This window comes from Pinus tabuliformis, chromosome J (genome assembly GCF_031772625.1).
Source record: "Pinus tabuliformis cultivar Carrire ecotype Pingquan chromosome J, CPIR1, whole genome shotgun sequence".
NCBI lineage: Eukaryota > Viridiplantae > Streptophyta > Pinopsida > Pinales > Pinaceae > Pinus > Pinus tabuliformis.
The window spans coordinates 725,287,904-725,301,291 of NC_142295.1; the positions used below are offsets into that span (position 1 = coordinate 725,287,904).

At 34.6% G+C, this 13,388-nt stretch overlaps 1 protein-coding gene across 1 annotated transcript; it reads left to right on the forward strand.

Moving 5' to 3' along the window:
• The first annotated feature begins 8,829 nt into the window (after positions 1 to 8,829).
• LOC149228792 (uncharacterized) lies at positions 8,830 to 9,420 on the forward strand. The gene has a single exon (XM_089380863.1). It carries the CDS (start codon positions 8,830 to 8,832, stop codon positions 9,418 to 9,420), a length of 591 nt encoding a protein of 196 aa, XP_089236989.1.
• The last annotated feature ends 3,968 nt before the right edge of the window (positions 9,421 to 13,388 follow it).

Here is a 13,388-nt window from a genome sequence, read left to right on the forward strand (position 1 = left end):
TCCTCTTCTCCTTATAGAAGTGGGTCTTTCCCCTATCAAGAGCCTAGGACTAGGCTTTTGTTGTACAAACAAGGTTGATATAAAGACACCAGGGCCTAGTTAAACCATTGGGAGATCGACGAGAATGTTGCATTGCAAAACATTAATAACATTAAAAATATTGTTACTTCTAAGTTCAAAGAAAAAATGTGGTGTGAGAAAGATTTAGCAGCTAAAAGAAAAATAAGATATTATAAGGAGGTCATCAACCCCACCCTAGAAGATCAAAAGTATCTCTCTGTTTTAACTAGGTCAAAGAAGAAAATTAATATAGCCAAGATCAGAACTAGCTCTCATGATCTCCATAGTGAAACAGGTCATTGGGCAGTTCCTAAAACACCATGGATGGAAAGGTTCTACCATCTCTATGAGAATACAAACATTGAGGATGAAAATCACTTCCTCTTAGAGTGCCCCGCGTACAACCACATTGGATCTCAGTTTCAAAATCTTTGTTGCAATACTGACCTTCCTAGCCTTTTACGTTGTCAAAATTTCAATGAGCTTAGGAGGCTTCTCTCCAAGCTTTTTGAGCATAGGAATAAAATCTTAAATCAAACTAAATAATTTGTTTCTTTAGGTCTGATAGACCAAAGTTTGGTCTCAGTGGACGTTAACCATCATCATCATCATCATAAAATTAAATTCTTTGTAAAGAATTTTTCAAAAATAAATATAATCAAGCGTTTAATTAGTTAATTAATTATTGTAAAAAAAAGAAAACTACTATATTTAAATTCTATTTTTAAAATCATAGTTGTGATATTTATTTTTGTGATATTTATTTTAAATGGCTATTTTGTAAAATTTACTTTATAAATATTTTCATTTACAATATTTTCATTTTGTTTATTTTAATTGAATATTTCAAAATTATTTATATATATGAAGTTAGGATTCGTAATAAAAATAAAAATATTCAAATTAAATTGTTGTTTTATTGTAGGAAAGATATTGGGGAATTTAAAAGAAAATGTAATAATGTTTATGAATGAATGTAAATATTTAAATATTAGGAAATAATGTTGTAGTGTTCATAAAAACGAATTATTAAATTAAAAATCAAATACAATATTAAATTAAAAAATAATAATATAAAATATGATTTAAAATCATTTAAAAAATAATAAAAAATAAAATAAATATATTTAATGCAGTTTTTTATATTCTAATTTTGTTTTTATTAGTAAAATTATAAACCATTTTTACTCTCGAACAAATTCTAACTTATATATTATATTAAAATAAAAACGAAATATTCTTAAAAATGTATTTTAAAATATATAATTCACAAATATATAAAAATTCAAAAACAATTTAATTAAGAAACATATAAAAACTCAAAAATTTTAATTAAAAAATATAGAAACATAATATGTGTAAACCATTAATAGTAGTTATAAATTAAGAATTATTTGAACATATAAATTAAAATAATGATTCATATTAATACTATAATTTAAAATTTTATATTTAAATTTCATTAATAAATGTGTATGTATGTTTATGTTTGCTAACTTATGTTAGTTTTTAGATGACTAACACTTATAACTTAAGTAGCCACTACCAAGGGGGCATTTAAGCCATTTGTCTACAGTTCATTGGCACATGGCCTGGGCCACATCAATATTTAGCATGGTTAGATTTTTGCCCACTAAGTTTTAAACCAGTGACCTTTACACCATAAAGTGCCTTAACATAACACATTATGACCATCTACTCTACACCCCTTGGGCATAACCATATCACCGCGTGTTTTATGCTCCATATATGTGTGTGTGTGAGTGATTGAAAATTAAATTACAAAAATTATAAAACATGTGAAATGAAAATATAGCATATATGCTTAATTATATATATTATCGACTTTTAATAAAATAAAAAATAATAATATTTGTATATATATAGAGATTTGAAATTTATATAAATATAAACAATATTGTTGATTGGTGTTGGTGTCTTGTGGAAAAAACTATTTAGATTACCACCTCCACCCATTATTAAGGATACAAGGGGTTTTATTTGAAATTAACGAGTGTAGGACTAGGTTAAATAGAATATTAAGTTAAGAGTAAACTAGAGAGATACATTAAGAGGTAAATTTGACCAAAATTAATATTAAAAATTAGATTGGATAAAGATATTTTAGAGATCAGATTTTATCAACGAGCCAAGAAGATTAGAAAAGAAGATAATAATATTATTAAGAATCAACATAGATTTATTTTAACTCTGGATTTGAGGAATCAAATCATTTAATTCCTCTAGAGACTTTGTATTCAAATAAAAGTTTACATCTTTCTAAACACTTGCTCAAAATTAAAATGAATCTATGTTAATAAATAAATTATACACTATTTAATTAATATATATTTTAATTTTTTTTAAATTATAAAATTATAATTTTTATTATCATTTAAATTATATTTTTCAATACATAAATAGATATAACAAAATACATACTTCAAAACTTGCAATTTTATTTATTTATTTATTAGCAATATTTTCATCAATAATTTTTTATAAATTTTATTTTATTAAATATATAGGTGTTTTAATTATATTTTAATAAAAATATAATATGAATCTATGTTAATAAATAAATTATACACTATTTAACTAATATATATTTTAGTGTTTTTTAAATTATAAAATTATAATTTTATTATTATTTAAATTATATATATATATAACAAAATACATATTTCAAAACTTGCAGTTTTATTTATTTATTAATAATATTTGATAATTTTTATTTTATTAAATTTACAGATGTTTTAATTTTAATAAAAATATAATAATTCATTTAAAATTAATAGATTTTTTAAAAGTAAAATTATAATATCAAACACTTATTTTCTGCTCATAAAAATCATACATCTGGAAAAATGTGACAAATTAACTGTGTAGTGACTAGTTGAACTTGCTATTATTAAACTTTTCACGGATTTGACCTTCCGAGGCGGAAGGGAGACCAATTATTGTAACTGTGCAGAATCCAATGTACACAGATATGATGTGAATCGATTGATGATATTTTTATTAATTTTATTGTTCCAGACTATGACTTCTTATCTTCAATATTGTCGGTAATTTTCAATCAAAATTTTATTGCTCTAAGATAAGGATTTTTTTAATTTTCAATATTGTGTCCGGCGGGAGAAAATTTTAAGTGCTAATATCGGCAGATGGGTTAATATATTATGTTTTTTCAAAAAAAATTGCCAATTTTAATTTTTCTAAAAATGAATTTCGTTAAATTTTGTGATATAAAAATATTTTAGCTCAAGAATCTTCAATATTATAGGTTGTGTAATATAAAATAATTAGAAATTTAAATATTTTTACAAAATTATCATTAAACATTTTAAAATTTGGATACTAGGGACTAATAAAATTCCCCAAGGTTTCTAAACTTTAAGATAAACTTCCATCGTTAAAATTTTACTTGGTGTCGGCTTTTCTCAACGCCCTAGCGCAATTTCTAATGATCACTATTTTTATTAGTATTACATTTTTGTCATTTAGAAAAAAAATATTATGTTTAGGAATTCAACTCCACTTGTGATCTCCAACAAAAAGAGTACATTGTAGCTAGCATTCCATGGAGAACAAATATTCTTATTGCTCAATTAAGAATTAAAGGGCATCAACTTTAGAAACGGGTAAGTGGAAAAGAACTAAAGAAGCTTGAGAAGAACTGGTGTGTGCTTGCAATGGAATCAGAAAAGCGTTTCATTTTGGAATGTGATGTTTTGAGAGACATTAGAGACAATTACAACAATATGTTAACATCTGTTCCTTGGCATTGTCTTTTCAGTGAGGGGATTGTTAAACCAGATCATCGTTAATTTGAGTAAGAAAATTATTGAATTGCAATAATTGAAAAGCAGAGACGTTGGTGGTCGCGTAGACTATTTTTAGTCTCGTAGACATTAAAATTTCATTCATTCATTTTGCTATCCATGTTTTAGGCTTAGAAGACTAAGAACATAGAACAAGAAGAGACAAAGAGTATCATTAGACTTGCAATTTGAAAACAATATTAAACAGAGAATGATAAAAAAGAGGGGGATAAATGCATTTCTACTCTGGCCAAATCAACCATTCCTAATAATGGCCGTTGTCTATCAAAGTTTTTTTGGGCGTTGTCTACGGAGGACAAAATTTCGCCTAGATGACAAGTTTCTCGTTGAAATCTAGCCATTTTATTTTTCAAAAGTCTCAGTGTAGGAGCGTTAGTGCCATCAAGAACCCAAGGACATCCAAAACCCTAAAACTTCACAGCTATAACCTGGAGTTTCAAAAATTTCTGCAAGATTGTTCCAAAATCTTGCCAAATTCGTATTGTTTCCCAAACAAAATTGTACCCACTTTAAATTAGTTGGAGTCACTAGAATTTTACAAGAACCATTAATCTTTTTTGACATACTAAGAAAATTAATGGCTCGGGTAAAATTTTGGGGACTCTTTTTCTTCATTAATATCTTTTATCAAACTGTAAGTTGAAACTTGATACAATTTATTATAATTTGGTTTCTTAAACTTTATTGTATTTATAAGTATTTTTGGTGTGAGGCCAGAATATTGTGTAAATGACAAATACTATACAATTTGGTATTATAATTTGGTTTTTCAAATTTCACTGTGTTTATAAGTATTTTTTGGTGTGGTCTAAAAGGGTTAAATTTTGTCTAAATGATAAATTTCTTGTGGAAATCTAGATAAAATTTTCAAAAAATCTTTACTGCTAGAGCATTTGAATCTTTCCTTGATAATAAAAATAAATTCAACATTATCAAAATTCTGAAGCACCTAAAATAAAAAATTAACAACTTTACTCTAAATTTCCAAAAATTTAAATTAAATTTTGTTAAAATTTAAATTAAATTTTGTTAAAATTAAAAAAAAAAAAAAAATCTATTATTTTCCACAAAATTGTGACCTCTGGTGTATATTTTTCCTCTGGTCATTCATACTAGTATATTTTTCCTCTGGTCATTAATACTAGTAGTTGGTGAATTGGTAAATGTGGTGGTTAGAATTTGCAAAGAGTGAAACCAGTGAGTTACGTGTTTAAAAAAATAAAAGTTTTTTTGTACAATGGGTCCGCCTTCATCTTTATCCGGGTCTTCCAAACCTGACACTGACATGTCATACATATGGTTTTAATATTAGCCATCCATCCGTGAATTGTAGGTGGCGGTTGGAGTTTGCGAAGAGTGCAAGCAAGCACAGTGTTGCGTGCTCTGTCATACCTATATCCATTGGATTTTGCACGCTAATTTTGGATTTCTAAGTAACTCTTCAAAATTATCACTTACAAGTAGAGATTGGATTTTGGATTTCTGAGTAACTCTTCAAAATGATCACTTATAAGTAGAGATTTGATTTTGGATTTCTAAGTAACTCTTCAAAATTATCACTTATAACTAGAGATTTCATTTATTTATGTTTCACACTTGGAAAGTGTAAGGTTTTTTTTCTAGTTACTTGAACTGTAATCTTATAACATAAGTAGTCGCATCAGATATTCGGGTGGCAGTTTAGTAGTCATAAATTATTGGTGCAGCGTTATAATTTTTTATTGTATAGCTAAAAATAATTAGTTTGTTAATGGACATTAAACTAGGGGTTGTATATGTTTATTTCTAGATTTTAACAATCTAATTATCCAACTGTAAACCTATACAACTCTATTTATTTTATGCCCATTAACAAATATATAAATTGTTACCCAACTAAAAATTCAAATTCAAATTTATATTTTAAATGCCCATTAACCAACTAACTATATATTTATTGCCCGACTACATATCCAAATTTATATTCCAAATACACATTGACAAACTATATAATTGTTTCCCAACTACATATCCAGATTTATATTCTGGATGTCCATTCACAAACTGTATGTTTGTTGCCCAGCTGTATATCCAGATTTATATTCCGGATGGATTCAAAGTGACAGGTTCAAATTCGCTTTCTCAACGTATGGTCCGAATCATTTCATACCAATTGATTAAAAAACCATACAATTTCATCATTAATTTGATTACACATTTAGCTTTTATTACTACAAACATGTGTTGTCATAATTATTAATATTTTTTAACAAATTGTATCTAATAAGAATAATGGAAGCGTGTCTTAATTACCGAGATAATTTAGCTTTTATAAATTACAACATAGCTAAGTTCTACATGTTATTTAAAATTATAATATTTCATAATTTATGGTGTATTTTTTTCCCAAAGTATTATATTTATAATAGTGGAAGTATGTTGGGCAAAGCACTGTATTTACTTTAAAAAAAAATAAGGGAGGATGTTATGTTATTATACAACATAATTATTTTGGATTAAAGTTTTCAAAATTTTAATTAAATTATCAATAATTAATAAGTGGATAGTAAGGATTTAATCTCTTTGAAATATTTTAGAATATTCTTAGTAATAGTAAAAAAAAACAAATATTCAGATTAATTTCAAAAGTAGTTGTGCCCTTTCTGCCCTTTTAATTAAATTAATTAATAAAAAATATCGTATTAACATGTGTTATATGAACATGAGTTATAGATTTTTTGACATGTGGTACTACTAAGTCATGGGATTGGTTATATCAACATGAGTTATGGTTTGTTTGGCATGTGGTATTAGTAAGCCACCGTATTGGTCCATGGTATTGTAGCAAAACCTATTTACAATTGAAGTAGCTACAAGTAGTGGTGAATATCCATAATTAAGAATCTTGTCACATTTTTTTTAAATGTATATAAATTTAACTCATATATTAATTATTTTTATAATTAATAATAATTTAAAATAAAGTTATAGTTTAGCTAATTTTTATGATTTTTGAAATTTTGGAAATGTAAAATGTATCCTGAAATAAATATTTTGATGTCTATCAATATTTACTAGTCATTTAATTTATATGATTGTATTAGTAATTAGAAATAATAAAAAATTGAATCTTTATGTTATAACCATAACTAAGTTTCACATTTTCTTTGAAATTATAATATTTAATAATCTAGCACAACTACATTAATAAATGTGGTTTTATTATTATTTATTTATAAATATAAACATTAATAATTTTATTATTATTTATAAATGACAAATTATTAATATTTAATATTTATTAACATTAATATTTCTTAATCAATATTTAACATTTATTAATATTAATCAATATTTATTGATATTTAACATTTATTAATATTAATATTTATTATCAATATTTAATAGTTTATAGACTGAGGACGGAGCTGAGCGAATGGCGACCTCCCGCCCCTGGACGCGGCCCTGATCTCCCTTGCCCGAGCTTGGCAGCTCTGCTGCTGGGCTGCAGCACCTGCTGCGGGCCTCCTTCGCCTGTGACCTCCTGTCTCTCCCTTTCGGGCCCCCTGCCCCATCTTTGCTTGACTGCGCTGCACTCGCGGGCAGCTCAACGCTGCCTCCTCTTCTCAGGGCCTCCTGCCCTCCCTCCCTTTTCTCCCCTTCCGCTGAGCGCCTCTAGCTCGATGGATCCTCCTTCTCTTGAGCAGGCTGAGCTGGAGAAAGCCTTTGCAACCCTCATTCCAGAGAATAACTCAGAAAGGATTAGGCCTTCTGCCTCAAAATTTGTCAAGAAGCTTGACGAAATCCCGGAAGTCCCTCTTCCCCCAGCACTTCCAAGGAGATCCGCTGTGGCCTTGGCTGAACGCGGCCTGGTTGGACAGTTCATGGGGTTATGGCCCTCCCCTCGAACGGTTCAACGCTGGGTGGAAAGAAACTGGAATGCTATGGTTCAGGGAAAAATCGCAATAAGGTTTTGTGGAAGAGGCTTCTTTACCTTCCTCTTTGAATCAGTGGAGGACCGCAACCTCATCTTTAGGAATGGCCCATACTTCATGGACACTAGAGGCCTTTATCTCAACCGCTGGACCCCTGATTTCGACCCAGAAATGGACGTTCCCAATGCAATCCCTGTCTGGGTTCGTCTCCCACATCTTCCGCTTCACTGCTGGGCTGATGAATCCGTCCGAGCAATCGGAAACGCAATAGGGAAATACATGGATAGATCGGAGCCAAAGGAGAATATGCATGCATGCGCAAGGATCTGTGTTGAAGTAGATTTGGGCAAAGGATTACCAGAGGCAATCAAGCTCAGAGTGGACCAGTGGACGCACATTCAGCAGGTGGACTACGAGCAGCTCCCCTTCAAGTGTAAGGTATGTCATGAGTACGGTCATTTTGCTAATAGGTGCTCTAAATCTAGATCAGAAGATAAGAACAATAATGAACCCACTGAGGAAGCATGGGAAATAGTCAGGAAAAAAAAGAAGTCAAACCCTTCCCCCGAATCAGCTGTGCCCCCCTCTGATGCTCCTACCCTCTCCACCTATCCTGCAAGCCCGGGCCACCCCATCCCCTCATCCTCCAATCCCTTTGAATCCTTAGCTGCAGAGGAACCCTCATCTCCCCCTCCATCCCCCAAGGGCCCCAGAATCTCCCCCTCTTCCCCCCTCCAGGCTTCCCCTCCTCAAACAGTGGAAAGGATCCTAACAAGAAATAAAACAAAGGAAAACATTGCAGCCACGGATCCACCAAGGAAAGTAGGAAGAAAATCGAACAAGGAAATAAGAGATGAGAATGCAGCCAAAGAAATGACCACAGGGACTCAGCAACCAATAGACACATACCTGGACAAGAACAAGGGAAGTGGCGAGAAGATGAAGGAGAAAAGCGGGACTCACAACAAATCAGGTAAATGATGATTTTGGTCTCTTGGAACTGTAGGGGGATGGGCTCCTCCCTGAAATCAAATGCAGTCCGAGACCTTATCAAAGCAGAACAACCAGACTTCCTCCTACTCCAGGAGACCAAAATCAGTGAACAAGAATTCCAAAACAGCATGACAAAAAATAGAAAGTATGAAGGAATAGCCACGAGCGCCATAGGAGCCTCAGGAGGCATAGGAGTAATATGGAAAAAAAGCAACTGGAATCTCACAAGCAACAAACAAAACAGATGGTGGATTAGAATTGATATGCAAAGCTCAGATATGAAGGAGGAATACACAATCTATAACGTGTATGCTCCGCCTCATTTCAGAGACAAAGCTACTTGTTGGGAAACTTTGACAGCAGATATTGAGACTACCCAAGGGAGGAAGATCTTTCTAGGAGGAGACATGAACTTAATAAGGAATGCAGAGGAAAAACTAGGCGGGAAGTTTTACATTGACCCATTCAGAGAAAAACTGGAGGATATCATTCAAACTCACAAGTTTTTAGACATTCCTCCCCAAAATGGTCGGTACACATGGTCAAATAAAAGGACAGGCAGGAACAATATCAAAGAAAGACTTGATAAAATTCTCGTTCAGGAGTGAGCAGCTGCAAACTTTCAAAGGATTCGCAGCACAATCATTCAGGGATTCATTTCTGATCACAAACCCGTGGCGATGTACCTAGACAAAGAGGAAGATTTGGGTCCGCTACCATTCAAATACAATAAAGTCTGGGATGCCAGCGAGGACTTCAAAGCCTTGATAAAAGAAATCTGGAGGTCAGAGATAACACGCTCCCCACACTTCATTTGGGAATCGAAGATCAAATTACTAAGGAATGCCATAAAAAATTGGGCAAGGAACCACGCGAAGGAGGAAAGGATGGCAAAAAATGAATTGCAAAGAAATTTGGAGCAATGGAATCAGGAAAAAGAGGCAGTCCAAGAAACGGAAGAAGACCAAAAGAAAGAAGGGGAGATGTACAAAGCACTGTACATCCAGCACCGTAAAGAAGAGGAAGAGCTAAGGCAAAAGTCAAGATGCCTCTGGCTCAATTCTGGGGATAAAAACACCTCGTTCTTCCACAACTGTCTCAAAGTTAGGAGAGCTGGGAATAACATAGACAAGATAATGTTTGAAGGGAAAGAGATAACGGAGAAAGAGGAAATTAAGGAGGCTGCTTCAACCCACTTTCAATCTCTGCTCACAGCTGACCCTCATTATCAGGAAAATACAGATTTCACTAACATCATTGAGAGGAGGATTTCAGAAGCCCAAAACAGCGAATTGGACAAAGAAATATCCATAGAGGAGGTTGAGTGGTCAATCATTAGCATGCCTCTTGACAAAGCTCCCGGGCCGGATGGTTTCACGGTGAGCTTCTACAAAACTCACTGGGATATCATCAAGAAAGACTTCCTTAGAATGGTGAGAAATTTCCACTCAAAAAGCAAAATGGGCAGCAGTGTCAAATCCTCGTTCCTTGCTCTAATCCCAAAAGAGCCCAACCCTCAATCTTTTGATAGGTTCAGACCTATCTCATTATGCAATGTCTCATATAAAATCATCTCAAAGATTCTGGCAAGTAGGCTGAAAAAAATCCTTCCCTCAGTCATCTCGGATAACCAAGGAGGATTTCTCCCCAAGAGACACATAACTGATAATGTAATTCTGGTTCAAGAGGCGATACACAGCAGTATAGCTAGAAAGGAGAAAGGCATGATAATTAAGCTGGATATGGCGAACGCCTTTGACAGGGTAAACCACACTTTCTTGAGGACTGTGCTTGCAAATTTCGGGGTTTCAGAGCATTTCATTAACAGGGTTATGGAATGTGTCTCCCAAAATTGGACAGCTCCTTTAATCAATGGTAGGCCTTGCAGAGCCTTCAAGAGCACTAGAGGCTTGAGGCAAGGCTGCCCTCTCTCCCCCTTCCTCTATATTATCATGGCAGAAACACTAAGTTTGCACTTGGAAAATAAGCGAAGGTTAAAGGAAATAACAAGAGTGGACATCATCAGGGGAGCTAAAGGGATCAATCATTCCCTATTTGCAGATGACACTCTGCTAATAGGCGGTGCTTCAAGCCTTATGGCCAGGAGATTCAAAGTCATCCTTGACCTCTTCCTTCAAGCCTCGGGGGGCAAATTAAACAACAACAAATGCAAGATATATACCTGGAACGTTCCTAGATACATAACCCTAAGGATCTCTATAATTATGGAAATCCCAGCTCAATCAAGCTAGTCACACTTTATGTATCTAGGACTGCCTTTGGCCAAAGAGACAATCAAAAGTGAAGTTTGGGTCAAACTTATAGAGAAGCTGAGAGGGAAACTTCAGGGATGGGGGATGCATTGGCTCAATCTGGCGGGTAGAACAATCCTTATCAAATCAATCCTTTCAGCCCTCCCTATCTACCAATTTGCCATAACCCTCGCCCCATCAAGCATGCACAAGCATATGGAGCTAATCCTTCGAAGCTTCCTCTGGAAGGGAGGAAAGCAAGAAACGAAAAAATTCAGTCTAGTAAAATGGGAAAAGGTCATCCTCCCCATAGAAAAAGGTGGACTAGGAATCAGAGTTCCCAGATTGGCAAACTTGGCAATGGGATTTAAACTAATCTGGAGAATCTTAATTGAGAAGGGATCCTGGTGGGCAGAGGTTCTCAAAAAGAAATATCTGAGCGGGAGCAATAGCAACATTCTCTCTGATGCAATCACCGAAAGGCAATGCACCCCTGTTTGGAAATTGATCAAAAAAACCTTGCCTCTCCTCAAGTCTCATATCTCTAAAGTTCCAGGTAATGGGAAACATATCAGCATATGGAGAGATAGAATAATGGGTCGGGAAGCCAAGGAAAAATCAATCAATCTGAGGCCGCTGCAGCAGTGGATGTCTGAAGCAAATCTTAAAACCCTCTTTGACATCTCACTTTGGGATCAAAACAGCTGGAAAGGATGGAAAGTTATGCACCTCCCTGAAGAATTAGATGACCTATGGAACGACCTAAAGCTTTCATTGGCAGGAGCAGCCCCTTCAAGCAGAGAAAAAGAGGATAGTTACATATGGGATCCAACTGGAGGTCATTATACAGTCAAGGAAGGTTACAAGGAACTACAAAATCAAGCAGCACCCAACAATTGGCAACCTTACAAGGCAGCTTGGAAAATCGAAAGCCTTCCGAAGATCAAACTTTTTAATTGGTCCTTGCTCCATGGCAAAATCCTAACAGCAGAAAATTTGAGAAAAAAGGGTATTCAGGGGCCTTCAATTTGCTTTATGTGCAGGAAGGCGGAAGAAAACATCAATCATCTCTTCATAGAGTGCCCAATTGCTTCGTCCTGCTGGAAACTCATAATCAGTCCTCTTGAGACAGGGGATCTGCCCAATCAGGTCTCTCTCCTTCAGAAAGGCTGGGGGAAACTCTTCCCTTATGCAAACAAGAACATGACCCTCGCCAAGAGATTATGGACCAGCATCCCTTCTAATCTCTGCTGGCAAATATGGTTAGCTAGGAATGAAAGTATATTCAAAGACAAAAAACCCAGTGTTTCAAGCATCCTGGTTAAAACAATTGCGCTCATAACAGAAACAATAGAAGCTAATGGGATCCATCAAGCTGACCCGGACTACACAGATGAGAAGGCGAAGGAATGGGTCCGAAGATTCAACTACAAGATAAAAACAAACAGCAAACCAACAAAAGGAACAGGGCAGAAGGAATGGAAACTCAGAGGGACAAAAGAGGAAGTCAATAAATGGATTCAAAAGCAAAAGAGGTTTACACTCCACTTTGACGGGGCCTCAAAAAACAATCCAGGCAGAGCTGGAGCAGGGGGAGTAATCAGGGACCCTCAAGGGAGAACGATAGCTACCTATGAATGGAGTTTGGGTACTATGTCGAACAATAAAGCCGAAGCATATAGCCTCCTATTGGGGACCTCCATTGCCTTGAAGTTGGGCATTTACGACCTTCTAGTGTTAGGGGACTCTGCAATTCTCATAGCAGCCATGAATACTGGGAAAAACTTCAATCAATATGCCCTGAACAGAATAAAAGAAAGAATAATGGATCAAACCAGGGGCATGAACAAAGTAACCTATAAGCACGTCCTCAGAAACTTCAATTCGGCAGCAGATGAGTTGGCCAATAAGGCCACGAGAAGACCCACGGGTAAGGTTAAGGAGAACAATGAAATCTATGACAAGGATATCCCATAGTCAGCTTCCTATCCCTATGCATCAGACCAGAAGTCACCCCAGGCATTCTCATCAAGACTGTTGGCCTGCGCAAAAGCGATCCTCTGCAATCCAAATCCCTCTCGACTGTCGAAGCTGGGGAAATAGGACAAGGTACCGGCCTCAGGAATCGAGAAACGCTGGAATAAACAGGGTCTCATCATTGCACACCTCAGGAAATATCAGAGAGCGGGATCACGCCCATGCTGGCTTCAGATCTCAAGGACGGGGAAATATCACCTCAGAGGAACTCACGACAGACAAGACCAGATTCATCACCCATTGTCACGAGCGTGAGCAAGCCCGCTTCGTCTTTATAAATCTCAGCA

Excerpts from the sequence above, each read along its gene's own strand:
- LOC149228792 (XM_089380863.1), top strand. The coding sequence starts at position 8,830 with ATGGGCTCCTCCCTGAAATCAAATGCAGTCCGAGACCTTATCAAAGCA.